At 42.7% G+C, this 14,657-nt stretch overlaps 1 protein-coding gene across 6 annotated transcripts in view; it reads left to right on the forward strand.

The window, feature by feature from the left end:
* cwc22 (CWC22 spliceosome associated protein homolog) overlaps positions 1–14,657 on the forward strand; it is a 64,319-nt gene that overhangs the window by 46,376 nt on the left and 3,286 nt on the right. For all 6 annotated transcript variants that reach the window (XM_035773974.2, XM_035773971.2, XM_035773972.2 and 3 more), the window contains exons 16-19: positions 13,196–13,273; positions 13,570–13,722; positions 14,033–14,160; positions 14,323–14,424. In XM_035773974.2, coding sequence (XP_035629867.1) covers positions 13,196–13,273; positions 13,570–13,722; positions 14,033–14,160; positions 14,323–14,424 — 461 coding nt within the window. The remainder of the gene's footprint in view (positions 1–13,195; positions 13,274–13,569; positions 13,723–14,032; positions 14,161–14,322; positions 14,425–14,657) is intronic.

Below are 14,657 nucleotides of genomic sequence, written 5' to 3' on the forward strand. Positions count from 1 at the left end.
AGGCACATGATAGCCTGTCTGCCTGATGTTTACAAATAGGCATGTGAAAGATTCTGAGCGCGTTAGGCGAAAGATTCTGTAGTCTGAGACAAAAATCGAACTCTTTGGCCAAAGCACTATCTGGAGAAAACCAAGCACAGCACATCACATGTAACACCATCCCTACCATGAAGCATGGTGGTGCTTCAGAGTGCAAATGACCTTAGACTGGGGGCAAAGATTCACGTTCCAACAGGACAATGATCCCAAGCATACAGCCAAAGCAATGCTGGAATCGCTTCAGAACAAGAATGTGAAAATCCTTGCGTGGCCCAGCCAAAGCCCGGACTTGAATCCCATTGAAAATCTGTGGAAAGACTTGAAGATTGCTGTTTACTGCCGCTCCCCATCTAACTTAACAGAGCTTGAAAAAATCTCCAAGGTTGAATGGGAGAAAGGCTGGTAGACACCCAGGACGACCCAAAGGTGTGGATACTTACGTAAATTAGATTTCTGTATTACATTTTCAATAAATGTTAGCACTTTCATTATTGGAATTGTCGAAAAAATATATAGTTAATACATCAGGCTGTAATACAACAAAGTGTGCAATTAAGTCAAGGAGTATGGATACTTTCTGAAGGCACTGTATGTTACCTTTAATAGCTGTACGATAGGTCTTGTTTCTTCTAGTAGCCTGTCAACACTACATACGTTTGTGGGTTGAAATAATATTATGTGATCACTCTCATTTACCTGTACTCTGCAATACATTTGGTGTCTTATGCAATTCCATAAGAAATGGATTGAAAATAAAGCTATGATATGTAAGTAAATAGTGTAGCTCAGACAATTTACCCAGCCATCTTTGATATATCTGTCTTTTCCCTGCTGTATTAAGGAATTACTTAGGCTTAGATCACGTGTACATTGTGTCATATAGCCATGGGGTCAGCAGTGGTATAACACATCAAATGGCGGCTTTTGTGAGTGTGCTACTAAGTAGGTCACGTTAAACATTTTTAGAAAATCATCTGTGTGCCCATCGTCTAGCTTTTGTTGTGGCAGGACAGTGTCTGACAGAGCTTCATCTGGTAGTGGCTGTATTATATAGCTTGCTATATGGCTATTCTTGGGAGTGGCATTTCTTGAGCTCATGCAGATGATTGACGTACTAGACTATTTGGTTCACGGTTTTGTAACCTATGATATTTTAATGAATTGTTCTCTGAACCTATAGCTGTGTTTTGTTCATGGCTTCTACATCATGACCTTATAATTGATTCCTAAATACATCCCGAGGTGTTCCAAAACACATCATTGTGCGATGAGCACAGAGTAAGGAACTGTCAGTTTCCTCACAGCTGCCATCCAGACCTTAATTGTAACTGTTTACTGGCCACTTGGTCCCAGCTCAGACTGTACAGCCACAGTCATTACCTGGATAATTGAGATAATAGGCTACTATACTGTAACATTTGTAGAGACAATTTACTCTTCCCTTTCCTGTCCCACTCCTCCTTCCTTACATATTTATCTTGCTCACTCTTTCTTGCTCACTTTATCTCTTTTTCACACTCACCTACTATCCTTCCCCCTAGCTCTCTGTTACCATATCAGTCACAGATAATTAGAGATGGAAGAAGATTGAGAAAGGTCTTTGTTAAAGTGAGGAGTGACTGTAATGAGTACTGATGGACTATGATTAAACAACCCTGCAGGTCCTGTTTGTCTGAAATACAAGGTCATTAGAGGGTGGGAGGGGGGCAGAGGTTTGGCAGCTCTATGTCCTGGATTCAGATTAAGCCTACTCCTGGGAAAGAAGCCCTTTAAATTAGGATTTTCCACTGAGCATGCTTTTTAGTCCAGGACTATGCTTAATCTGGGTCCACTGAATCACTTTTACTCCTCTGTCAATGTTAAGTATACTGTCATGGCCGGGGTGAGTTTATAATTGACAGACCGGCTCGATTCGGTCTTATTTAGGAACATTTGAAATTGTGTTTTTTTTTTACATTGGATAAAAGTAGAAACTCATAGCTAGAAATTGTATATCATACACTACAGTTGAGGAACAATAGAAAAGTAATTGATAAACTTGTAACCTCACTTTTGAGAAAATGGCCTTTGAATGTTTTGGTACACCTACTGGAGAGCTCCTCTTTGTCTACACCCATTCAGCATCGTTCATACCCTCTCTTAAGGTTTAGCCCCACATATCTCTTTAAGGATTTGCGTGGGAGACTGAGGAGTAGGGTTGATCTGAACGTCCTGTCCTAACAACACCAGTCAAGCACCCAAGCTAACTGACTAACGTTGGCTAGCTTGCTAGCTCCTTCCAGACACAAATGAGAGAACAGCTCACTCTGACCATTTTACACACCCATGCAGAGCTCGTTAAGCTGTTTCTATGTTATCCAGAGCGTTGGTGACTGTGCTGCTGGCAACAATTTTTTGCCCATGTTTACTGACACCGGCCATATTCAACAGATGTTGAGCATTTGTAAATTTGTCAGTTATTCTGAGCGAATTTACCTGCTACGTCTATCAACAGTTGTCGCAGTGACATAAACATTCTATTGAAATGGTTACTTGTATAGTGGAGTCTTGTTAAGACATGTAGCAAGCTAAACCACAAACCATAATCCCAACTCATAATGTTACTACCCTGCATGAATCTGCAGGTAGCTAACCAACCAGGTTCAATGTTAGCTAGCTAGCTAACATTAGGCTATAACTAGCAAAGCAAATGGCTCTGAGATACGAATAATATTACTACACAGATCATACACGTAATGTTAGCTAGCGATCAAGCCAGCCAGACAGCTAATGTTAGCTCGCTAGCTAACAGTACACTTTAACTTCAAATGAAAACGACTTTCTGACAGAATTAGAAAGTGTAATATTTGAAAATGTAGCTATATCCCTCTCACACAGATGCCATGGTTGCCCTTAGTTTGAAGATGTAATCCTGAGACAGGTATTTTCTCCATCTCCTTAGCTATCATACTCTAATTCCACCAGGCCTTCCACTGATTTCAAAACTCGGTCCTCCAGAAAGTGGAGAGCAACGCTTAAGCAGTTCTACCAAGTGATTTTTTTATAGCCGCATTAGAAAGGATTACCTAGACATAGTAACAAGCTGAAATAGACAGAAGCATGCTACATGGCAGACCAATCCAAACTCATCTCTCGGCATGTCCAGCCAATCATGGCTAGCGGGACGGATGCTGTCTTTCCATGGCTAAACCAACTAGGCTCATAATTTAACAATTGTATTCATATTTACAGATAGCATACAAGTTTGTTATTAAGGCACACGTTCCAGAAGGCATTCTGCCAAAAAGTTTTTTTTTTTTAACACGTTCAAATGGCTTTCCTGTGAAGTTGTGATGCCCGTCATACACGCCTAGTTTCCTGAAACGAGTCACATAAGCATCCTCCCATAACTAGATATTGGCCTACGTGGCTTAACAGGCCATTGGCCGTTTAACTACACTTTAATCTACACAGCATCCATCTACAGTGCATTCAGAAACCCACACCCCTTGACCTTTTTCCACATTTTGTTGTGTTACAGCCTGAATTTCAAATGGATTAAATCTAGATGTTGTGTTACTGATCTACACACAGTACCCCATAATGTCAGTGGCTTTCTTTTTAGGCATTTTTACAAATTCATTCAATTAAACGCTGAAATGTCTTGAGTCAAGTTTTCCAGCCTTTTGTTATGGCAAGCCTAAATAAATCCTTTTTGCAATAAAGTAATACTGCAAAAAATGTGACAAAGTACTCTTTTTTTTATTTTTTTATTTTTTGTCCTGATTTACAAAGCGTTATGTTTGGGGAAAACACAACACCACCAAGTACCACTCTTCATATTTTCAAGCATAGTGGTGGCTGCATCATGTTATGGGTATGCTTATCATCGGCAAGGACTAGGGAGTTTTTTTAGGATAAAGAAATAAAAGGAATAGAGCTAAGCAAAGGGCAAAAATCTAGAGTGAAAACAAATTCACCTTTCAGCAGGACAATTACCTAAAACAAAAGGTCCGAGTATACACTAGAGTTGCTTAACAAGACGCCAACTACACAGAACTTGAGTGATTATTTTAAAGAATGGGCAAATAACGTACAGTCCAGGTGTGCAAAGCTCTTAGCCTTACCCAGAAAGCTGTAATCGCTGCCAAAGGTGATTCTAACATGAATTGACTCAAGGTGTTAAATACTTATCTAATCCAGATGTACTGTATTAGTGTTTTATATTCAATCATTTTGTGTAGATCGTGAACTAAAAATGACAAATCCATTTGAATCCCACTTTGTAACACAACAGAATTTGGAAAGTCAATGTGTGAATAATTTCTGAAGGCATTGTATCTATTTTACCCAGTGGATTTCTGTTAAGATAATTAGGCTCCTCTGAGGCAAGAAACATTAATATGAGTTTAGATTTTTCTTATTTCGTATAGTATACCTAATATATTAATGGTGTGGATATCGGAGTGGATAATGTGAACATATTAGGATTATGACACATTCACACAGTTTTATTCATTTATCTAAGGTGTGATATCCCAAATTTGACACCCTAGGCTACATCTTGGGGCTGGATTGGCCTATATGACGCAGTCACACAGCCTATTATTCATTCATTTCTGTGAGGTGTGATTGTGTGAACTGTAAAGAAGATGGGCTGTGTGTACGGCTAGCAGCGCTACCACCACTGTCTACTAGTCTGGCAATGTGATTATTGTCCTTGTCAGCAGTGAGAGAGAGAGAACACATCACTGTAAGGGGAGTGAGAGTGAAGAATGAATCAGTCGGTTCCTCTCTCGTTATTCACAGCACATCTGCTTGCCTCCATGACTCACCATGCTAGTTTGGTCTGCTAGAAAAATTAAGATTGATAAAGCAGGACAGAACAATCTCAGCCAGTATTTCAGTGATCTTTAATATTAGATTATTTTTTTTTCAAGTTACATTTTACTGGTTCATACCCGTATGGCATGCTTAGCTGCTACCCATGGTAGTAGCTAAGCACACCAATGTTGTTAGTTTACAGTCTTTCAGCTGCAGAGCCTCGGAGATTGTCTAGGGATGGTGTTATAAATTATATGCTGTTGTATTAAAGAGTGTAGGAGTTGTTTCATCTTTAGAATCCAGGAAAAATTAAAGAATGTACTTTCATTTACTGAACCCGATGTGGATTGAAATGTTTATTTCCTATTTTTCAAAGTCAATTCTTGACTTAATTTGGGTTAATTCTTTGACAAACCTTTTACTGGAAGTTGTCTCTCTCCTTGGAATTATTTGTTAAGTATTCAGCCTCCTGTGTTGCAGCCGCATGGAGTGAGACCCTCCTGGCAGAGGGAAGCCCATAGAAATATAATTATAAGAACAGGAATGTCCGTCCCATGGTGGCGGGAGATGCATTAGCACAGCAGCGGTCCTTTAGGGAAGGGGGAAGATGGATGGAAGGAACACAGGAAAGGAGAGGGGGAGATGGAAGGGCTTCGTCTGCCCGTGAAGCTATCTATCCAGTGCTAAAAGCATTCAGAGGACATCCTGTCTGTTTGCCTGCTTTCAGGGTTTTACACTAAGTAACGTGACTGTCTATGACACCATATGTGTTGAAGTGGCCCTGGGTGTTCAAGCTAGTCAAGGCAAAGCAAGACTCATATTCGAGACGGCTCTGAAATTATTCTTGTTGAATGCTTTTTATTATTCCATATGGAATTCCAGCTGCTGATGGGTAGCGAGCTAGTAGTTCTGTCAGTGTCAATCACATTCCCTGTGCTCCTCAACCTAGGCTAGGTCTCCTCAGCCTGCAGCTTCTAGTCCCTGAGCCAAAGGTTAGAGTTGGGCTCCTCTCTCACACACACCAGATGGGAAAGGACAGTACATGCTGTAAGGGAAGAGAATGTCACCCAGCCTGCCTGTATAGCCCCAACCTGCGCCCCCCGCCTGAACACAATAGGCACTGACGACCACAGAGAGATGGCATGACATTATGTCCTGAGACGGCTGCTACTCTACAGCCACAGAGACCCATGGTGCTGCCGAAGGAATGGTGTAGGGTGTGGGCCTAATGCTGCTGGGAAACATGTAAACCCCACGCTTCCTTTACTGCCCAGCGCAAAGTAATACCATTGTCATACCAGGGTACTATACCCACCCAGCTCGTAGGTATTGAGGTCTTTCCCTGTCCATAGACTGCTTTCATGGTAAGGAAAAAGCATGTAATCATAGAACTACACTACATGACCAAAACCATATGGACACCGGCTCGTCGAACATCTCATTCCAAAATCACGGGAATTAATATGGAGTTGGTCCCCCTTTGCTGCTATAGCAGCCTCCACTTTTCTGGGAAGGTTTTCCACTAGATATTGCAGCAGGGACTTGCTGCCATTCAGTCATGAGCGTTAGTGAGGTTGGGCACTGATGTTGTGCGTTTAGCTCTGGCTTGCAGTCGGCATTCCAATTCATCCCAAAGTTGTTCGATGGGGTTGAGGTCAGGGCTCTGTGCAGGCCAGTCTAGTTCTTCCACACCAATCTCGACAAAACATTTCTGTATGGATCTCGCTTTGGGCACGGGGGCATTGTCATGCTGAAACAGGAAAGGCCTTCCCCAAACTGTTCCCAGAAAGTTGGCAGCACAAAATCGTCTAGAATGTCATTGTATGCTGAAGCGTTAAGATTTCCCTTCACTTGAAATAGCCCGAACCATGAAAAACAGCCCCAGACCATTATTTGTCCTCCACAAAACTTTACAGTTGGCACCATGCATTTGGGCAGGTAGCGTTCTCCTGGCATCCGCCAAACCCAGATTCGTACGTCGGACTGCCAGATGGGGAAGCGGGATTCATGCACTCCAGAGAATGCGTTTCCACTGCTCCAGAGTCCAATGGTGGCGAGCTTTAACCACTCCAGCCACTCCAGTGATATTAGGCTTGTATGGCTGCTCGGCCATGGAAACCCATTTCATGAAGCTCCCGACAAACAGTTATTGGGCTGACGTTGCTTCCAGAGGCAGTTTGGAACTCGGGAGGTAGTGTTGCAACCGAGGACAGACGATTTCTACGTACTTCAGCACTTGACGGTCCCGTTCTGTAAGCTGGTGTGGCCTACCACTTTGTGGCTAAGCCATTGTTGCTCCTAGACGTTTCCACTTCACAATAACAGCACTTACAGTTGACCGGGGTAACTTTAGCAGGGCAGTCATTTTACAAACTGAGTTGTTGGAAAGGTGGCATCCTGTGACGGTGCATCATTGAAAGTCACTGAGCTCTTCAGTAAGCCCATTCTACTGCCAATGTTTGTCTATGGAGATTGCATGTCTGTGCTCGACACCTGTCAGCAACAGGTGTGGCTGAAATAGCTTAATCCACTCATTTGAAGTGGTGTCCACATAGTTTTGAATATATATAGTGCATTTCTATATCTATGCATGTAATCCTCACACTTCCTATGGAGCCTAGAGTAGCAGAATAATACCAAAGTAATACTCACCCAGATATACGGACTCAGGTAGTGTCAGCGACATGGGTTTCTGCACCCACAGCCAGGTGGACAGGGGTACACACAGAGATCCTATAATTCACATATATTCTACAGGCTTTGTAATTCTGAGTACACAGGCATTTAGAGATTTCCATGGACAGACAGCCAAATGGATAGGATAAGAACTGAGACCTGGAGATTTCCTTCCCTGCCTGCTAGGATCCTGAGGAACAGGCTCTTCTCTAGAGCTCATGGTCTGCTCAATATTCCAGCTGTGATGGATAGACACATTAGGAAAGCTAATGACTGAATCAGTAACAGTCGCCCGATTCTTCACAACCACTGCACAGCAGAACACAACACTGTTCTTTTCTCAGAACTCACTGGACACACACAGGAACACTGCCTATGTTTTTAAATGAGATCAAATGAAAAGGAAAACTCTATTAAAAACTCTAGGAAAGCTCTATTAAAAACTCTAGGAAAACTCTATTAAAACAGGAAGGGAAATTATTATCTTATTATCTTCTGTGAGCGGCCTGTCTCTCTCTGTCTCAAATCTATCCCCTTTACCTGAACCTTAATTTACAATTGAAGTCAGAAGTTTACATACACTTATGTTGGAGTCATTAAAACTAGTTTTTCAACCACTCCACAAATTTCTTGTTAACAAACTATAGTTTTGGTAAGTCGGTTAGGACATCTACTTTGTGCATGACGCAAGTAATTTCTCCAACAATTGTTTACAGACAGATTATTTCACTTATAATTCACTGTATCATTATTCCAGTGGGTCAGAAGTTTACATACACTAAGTTGACTGTGCCTTTAAACAGATTGGAAAATTCCAGAAAATTATGTCATGGCTTTAGAAGCTTTTGAGTCAATTGGAGGTGGACCTGTGGATGCATTTCAACCCACTACCTTCAAACTCAGTGCCTCTTTGCTTGACATCATGGGAAAATCAAAAGAAATCAGCCAAGACCTCAGAAAGAATATTGTAGACCTCCACAAGTCTGGTCCTTGGGAGCAATTTCCAAACGCCTGAAGGTACCACGTTCATCTGTACAAACAATAGTACACAAGTATAAACAGCATGGGACCACGCAGCCGACATACCGCTCAGGAAGGAGACGCGTTCTGTCTCCAAGAGATGAACGTACTTTGGTGAGAATTGTGCAAATCAATCCCAGAACAACAGCAAAGGACCTTGTGAAGATACTGGAGGAAACGGGTACAGAAGTAAATATATCCACAGTAAAACTAGTCCTATATTGACATAACCTGAAAGGCCGCTCAGCAAGGAAGAAGCCAGACTACGGTTTGCAACTGCACATGGCGACAAAGATCGTACTTCTGGTCTAATGACCATAGTTATGTTTGGAGGAAAATGGAGAGGCTTGCATGCCGAAGAACTCCATCCCTTTGCTGCAGGAGGGTCTGGTGCACTTCACAAAATAGATTACATCATGAGGACGGAAAATTATGTGGATATATTGAAGCAACATCTCAGGACATCAGTCAGGAAGTTAAAGCTTTGTCTCAAATGGGTCTTCCAAATGGACAATAACCCCAAGCATACTTCCAAAGTTGTGGCAAAATGGCTTAAAGACAACAAAGTCAAGGTATTGGAGAGGCCATCACAAAGCCCTGACTTCAATCCTATAGAGAATTTGTGGGCAGAACTGAAACAGCGTGTGTGAGCAAGGAGGCCTACAAACCTGACTGGGCCATAATTCACCCAATTTATTGTGGGAAGCTTGTGGAAACGTTTGACCCAAGTTTAACAATTTAAAGGCAATGCTACCAAAAACGAATTGAGTGTATGTAAACTTCTGACCCACTGGGAATGTGATGAAATAAATAAAAGCTGAAATATTCTCTCTACTATTATTCTGACCTTTCACATTCTTAAAATGAAGTGGTGATCCTAACTGACCTAAGACATGGAATGTTTACTAGGATTTAATGTCAGGAATTGTGAAAAACTGTGTTAAAATGTATTTGGCTAAGGTGTATGTAAACTTCCAACTTCAACTCCCGTCTGGATTACTGCAACTCGCTGTTGGCTGGGCTCCCTGCCTGTGCCATTAAACCCCTACAACTCATCCAGAACGCCGCAGCCCGTCTGGTGTTCAACCTTCCCAAGTTCTCTCACGTCACCCCGCTCCTCCGCTCTCTCCACTGGCTTCCAGTTGAAGCTCGCATCCGCTATAAGACCATGGTGCTTGCCTACGGAGCTGTGAGGGGAACGGCACCTCAGTACCTCCAGGCTCTGATCAGGCCCTACACCCAAACAAGGGCACTGCGTTCATCCACCTCTGGCCTGCTCGCCTCCCTACCACTGAGGAAGTACAGTTCCCGCTCAGCCCAGTCAAAACTGTTCGCTGCTCTGGCCCCCAATGGTGGAACAAACTCCCTCACGACGCCAGGACAGCGGAGTCAATCACCACCTTCCGGAGACACCTGAAACCCCACCTCTTTAAGGAATACCTAGGATAGGATAAGTAATCCTTCTCACCCCCCTTTAAGATTTAGATGCACTATTGTAAAGTGACTGTTCTACTGGATGGCATAAGGTGAATGCACCAATTTGTAAGTCGCTCTGGATAAGAGCGTCTGCTAAATGACTTAAATGTAAATGTAACTGTACCTGAACCACTAGTTTTCCAATTGTCATAGATTGCCGCCTTTCCAACAAGTCAGTAAGTCAAATTTCTGGACTGCTAGAGCTGCCCCGGTCAAGTGTGGTTATTGTGAAGTGGAAAGATCTAGGAGCAACAACGGCTCAGCCGCGAAGTGGTAGGCCACACAAGCTCACAGAACAGGACCACTGAAGCATGTAGCGCGTAAAAATTGTCTGTCCTCACTACTGAGTTCCAAACTGCCTCTGGAAGCAATGTCAGCCCAATAACTGTTCGTCGGGAGCTTAATGAAATGGGATTCCATGGCTGAGCAGCTGCACACAAACCAGTGGAAACTGTTTTCTGGAGTCATGAATCACACTTCACCATCTGGGTTTGTCGGATCTGGGTTTGGCAGATGCCAGGAGAACGCTACCTGCCCGACTGCATAGTGCCAAATGTCACAGTTTGGGCTAGGCTCCTTAGTTAGGATAACGTGACAGCATAAAATTACATTCTAAACAATTCTGTGCTTCCAAGTTTGGGAAAAGCCCTTTCCTGTTGAAATGATAACCGCAAGATGCATACAATGACAATGCCCCCGTGCACAAACAAGGTCCATATAGAAATGGTTTGTCGAGATTGTTGTGGAACAATTTGAATGGCCTGCACAAAGCCCTGACCTCAACCCCATCAAACACCTTTGGGATTAATTGGAACGCCGACTGCAAGCCAGGCCTAATCGCCCGACCTCACTAATGCTCTTGTGACTGAATGGCAGCATGTCCCTGCAGCAATGTTCCAACATCTAGTGGAAAGCTTTCCCAGACGAGTGGAGACTGTTATAGCAGCAAAGGAGCGTCCACCTCCATATTCATGCCTATGATTTTGGAATGGGCTGTTCGACGAGCACGGGGGACATGCTTTTGGTAATGTAGTGGATGTGGTTGAGAATGAGGATGCATCCCAAATGGCACCCTATTCCTTATGGAGAGCACTACTTTTGTCTCTGGTCAAAAGTAGTGCACTATTAGGGAATAGGGTGCCATTTGGGCGGTGCCCTGAGTATCCTCAGGATGGAGAGGGTTCTGAGATTAGATGGGGGACAGACAGCGGTCTCATTGCATTCCCATCGTGTTGCCATGCCAGGCAGAATCAGGCACACTGTGTGAACATCACACTTTCCAATCTCAGTATCGCACAACATAACACAGCCTCCTGCTGCTGTCTGCTGAGACAGTTACCAGACAGACATGCCTCTCAATAACGAACCATACAGCTTCTAGCCTCAGTCATAACCATCATTATTTTGATAACTGTGCTGAGATGTTAAATGAGTTGTCCAGTCTGTCAGCTAGCTAGGCTATATGCTGAGAACTTTCTCTCACACCTTTTACTTTCTCAATGAATTTAAATGTGTTCACACATGAGTCATTAAGGTTTTAGCCCACATGATAAGTTAAATGCTAGGATGCACAAGTTTTTCCTCACCAATGTAACTCAGTATAGTCAAATATTTAGTTATTTAGTTGTAGTCTCAATCTGGTTACCTAGAAGTACAATATAGTTATGTTTCTAGGTTATTACATAATTATTAACTTAATTCCGGAATACTTCTAAACTCCCCACAATGCACTATTTGTCAGCGTTATGAAGGATCTACTCTACTCTGGCTACCAAGTTCGTATGCTGGCTCGGTAGCTAGCTCGAGCTGGTTTATGATAGCCACACCTCATGCTATTCACAGATTTTGTGTTCTGTGTTCTCCAGTGGGAACCCTTTAGTACGGCAGACTCTGGTGCTTTTGGGGAGTTTTGTAACTTTTTCTACCTTGGCTTAGTGCTAGCTGACGGACATCTGTAATCTATCCAATTTGGATTTCAGCCCGGTGAAGCGCCCACCTCCCCCTCTTTTTGGTAGCTAACTCGGCCTAGACTCATTTAAACGTGTGTTACCTTTGGCTGGGCCCCAGTCCATCTGTAAGTCTCTGCTCTCTCTTTTCTTTTAATCTGCGGTTATGTTTTAGTTGTGTTGTATTCTAGCTGGTCTCCAGTAGTTGGGCTTTAGCTTGCCGACCTACACCATGGTGGTTGGCTAGGCTAATAGCTAGTTGGCTAAAGAGCTAATGTGATAACTGCATATACCTAACATTTTTTGATAACTGGTTAGATTGTGTTATATATTTCCAAAACATTGATTTACTTTGATGTAGCTGTAAGATAGCACTGAGTCGGCCAGTTGCTATCAATGCCTAACGTAACATTAGCAGGCTGGTAGGGCTAATGTTAGCAGGCTAGTTGGCTAGCAACCTTGCAAGTAGATTTGTAACAATAAATTCATAAAGTATTTGCTTCTAACTTACCTGAACATTTTATTGAAACCAGCAGTCATGAGTGCAAACTATTTGCTTTAATTTTAAGTTATACATGGAAGTTATATCTGTTGGAATTTACATTACAAGGAATAGGCTGGCTTGCCGGGTCCTCCATATTACATCACACCCTGGAAAAACATTTTCTGACATGACTTTGGCATTCTTTGGTATGATTCCAAGGAATCATTCAGATTTTACATGAGCAAATAGTCCAATTTGTATCGATTTTTCCTCCCTCCATATCACAAACATGATTCTCCTATCTCTCCTCACCACCAGTGTAATTTGGTGCCAGCCCTTGTCAGGTCATGGCCTGTCCAGGATGTTCATTTGAAGATTGATCACACCGCAGCCTATGGTTGCCCAAGGCTGGCCTCCTCAATGAGAATATAGTCTTTTGAAATCAATAATCTGCTTGGCTGGGATATTGGTTGGAGGATGATAGGACACCGAATGGTTATGTCCAAAATGGCACCCTGTTCCCTATGTAGTGCACTACCTTTCACCTGGGCCACGTCAAAATAGTATACTATGTAGAGAATAGGGTCCAATTTAGGACCGGCTTCTCGCTGGCTGCAGGTGGATGTAACAGATGGGTCTTTTTATATCCCCCATAGGTGCAGTCCTTCCTGGCTTGGCCAAGTCTCAGCATCCCCTCTGTGTCCATGTTCCAGTGATTAAAGCTATTTTTGTGTTTGCCTTCTCCCAACAGAAAGAGCTGTGCAACATGATTCTAGACTGCTGTGCCCAACAGAGGACCTACGAGAAGTTCTTTGGTCTTCTAGCAGGGGTAAGAAGACCAAATAATATATATTTATATATATTCTTTAATTTAAATATAACCAAAATATATATTTCATCATTTTCCTTTATCCCTGAGACAATTTTCATTAACTTATGTTGCATGCTGAAAGTTGGAATTTCATCACCCTTGAAATTACATTTGTTGATAAGCCTTGTAGTTAACTACAGTGCAGTTCATTCATTTGGCTTTTTACAGGAATTTGTCTCGCATTCAAGAGCACTGCGTTAAGACCAACTATATTCTACTCTCAACTAACATTGTGAACTCTGTTAATTTCTCAGAGGTTTTGTCTGCTGAAGAAGGACTATATGGAGAGTTTTGAGGCCATCTTCATGGAGCAGTATGAAACCATCCATCGCCTAGAGACCAATAAACTGAGAAACGTTGCCAGGATGTTTGCTCATCTCCTTTACACTGACTCTGTCCCGTGGAGTGTATGTATTGTAGCTCTCTAGGGTTGCGTCCCAAATGGCACCCTATTCTCTATATAGTGCACCTCCTTTGACTGTGCGCTATTGGCCCTGGTTGAAATTAGTGCACTACATGGGGATTAGGGGGCCATTTTGGCCACAGTAACTCAACATCTCTAACCTAAAACCTTGTATGGCTTTAAATCTTATGGCTTTAAATCTTATTGATCGATTCATCTAACGCTGGGAATTAAGGCAACATAGTTGGTGATTTGAGTTCCCTTCAACAGCTACTAATCTAGTTACACCGCATGTCTGTGTGTTTCTCTCTCAGGTGCTGGAATGTATTAAAGTCAGTGAGGACACCACCACGTCGTCCAGTCGAATCTTCGTCAAGATCTTGTTCCAGGAGCTCTGTGCCTACATGGGTCTGCCCAGGCTCAATGAACGACTCAAGGATATGTACGTCAATCTAGTCTTCTAATATGTCACTTGAGGATGTTGATACTAGTAATCTGGCTCTGCTATTCTCTGAGGGGATAAATTAAGTTGAATTTAAATACATTTCATTGTCACGTTTTGATGCATGGGATTTTGTCATCCAAGCTTTTTTGTATCTTCCAGGACGTTGCAGCCCTTCTTCGAGGGTCTCTTCCCTCGTGACAACCCCAGGAACACCCGATTCGCCATAAATTTCTTCACCTCCATTGGCCTGGGTGGGCTTACGTAAGTGTCTCCATTCTAATAATATAATCATAATACGTGCCACTTTCATCCAAAGCAACAGCACAATGAGATTGCGTATACGTTTTATGTATGTGTTGGTGATTTGTTAACCCACAACCTTCGCATTGCTGCTGCCTTTACCTGCTGAGCCACACAGGAACACATTGTAATGTAGCAGGTTGGGGTATTGCGTCACCATCCTGCTGTGATCTCCTGCCAAATCAAACTTTATT

This window comes from Oncorhynchus keta, chromosome 7, assembly GCF_023373465.1.
Source record: "Oncorhynchus keta strain PuntledgeMale-10-30-2019 chromosome 7, Oket_V2, whole genome shotgun sequence".
NCBI classification, from domain to species: domain Eukaryota; kingdom Metazoa; phylum Chordata; class Actinopteri; order Salmoniformes; family Salmonidae; genus Oncorhynchus; species Oncorhynchus keta.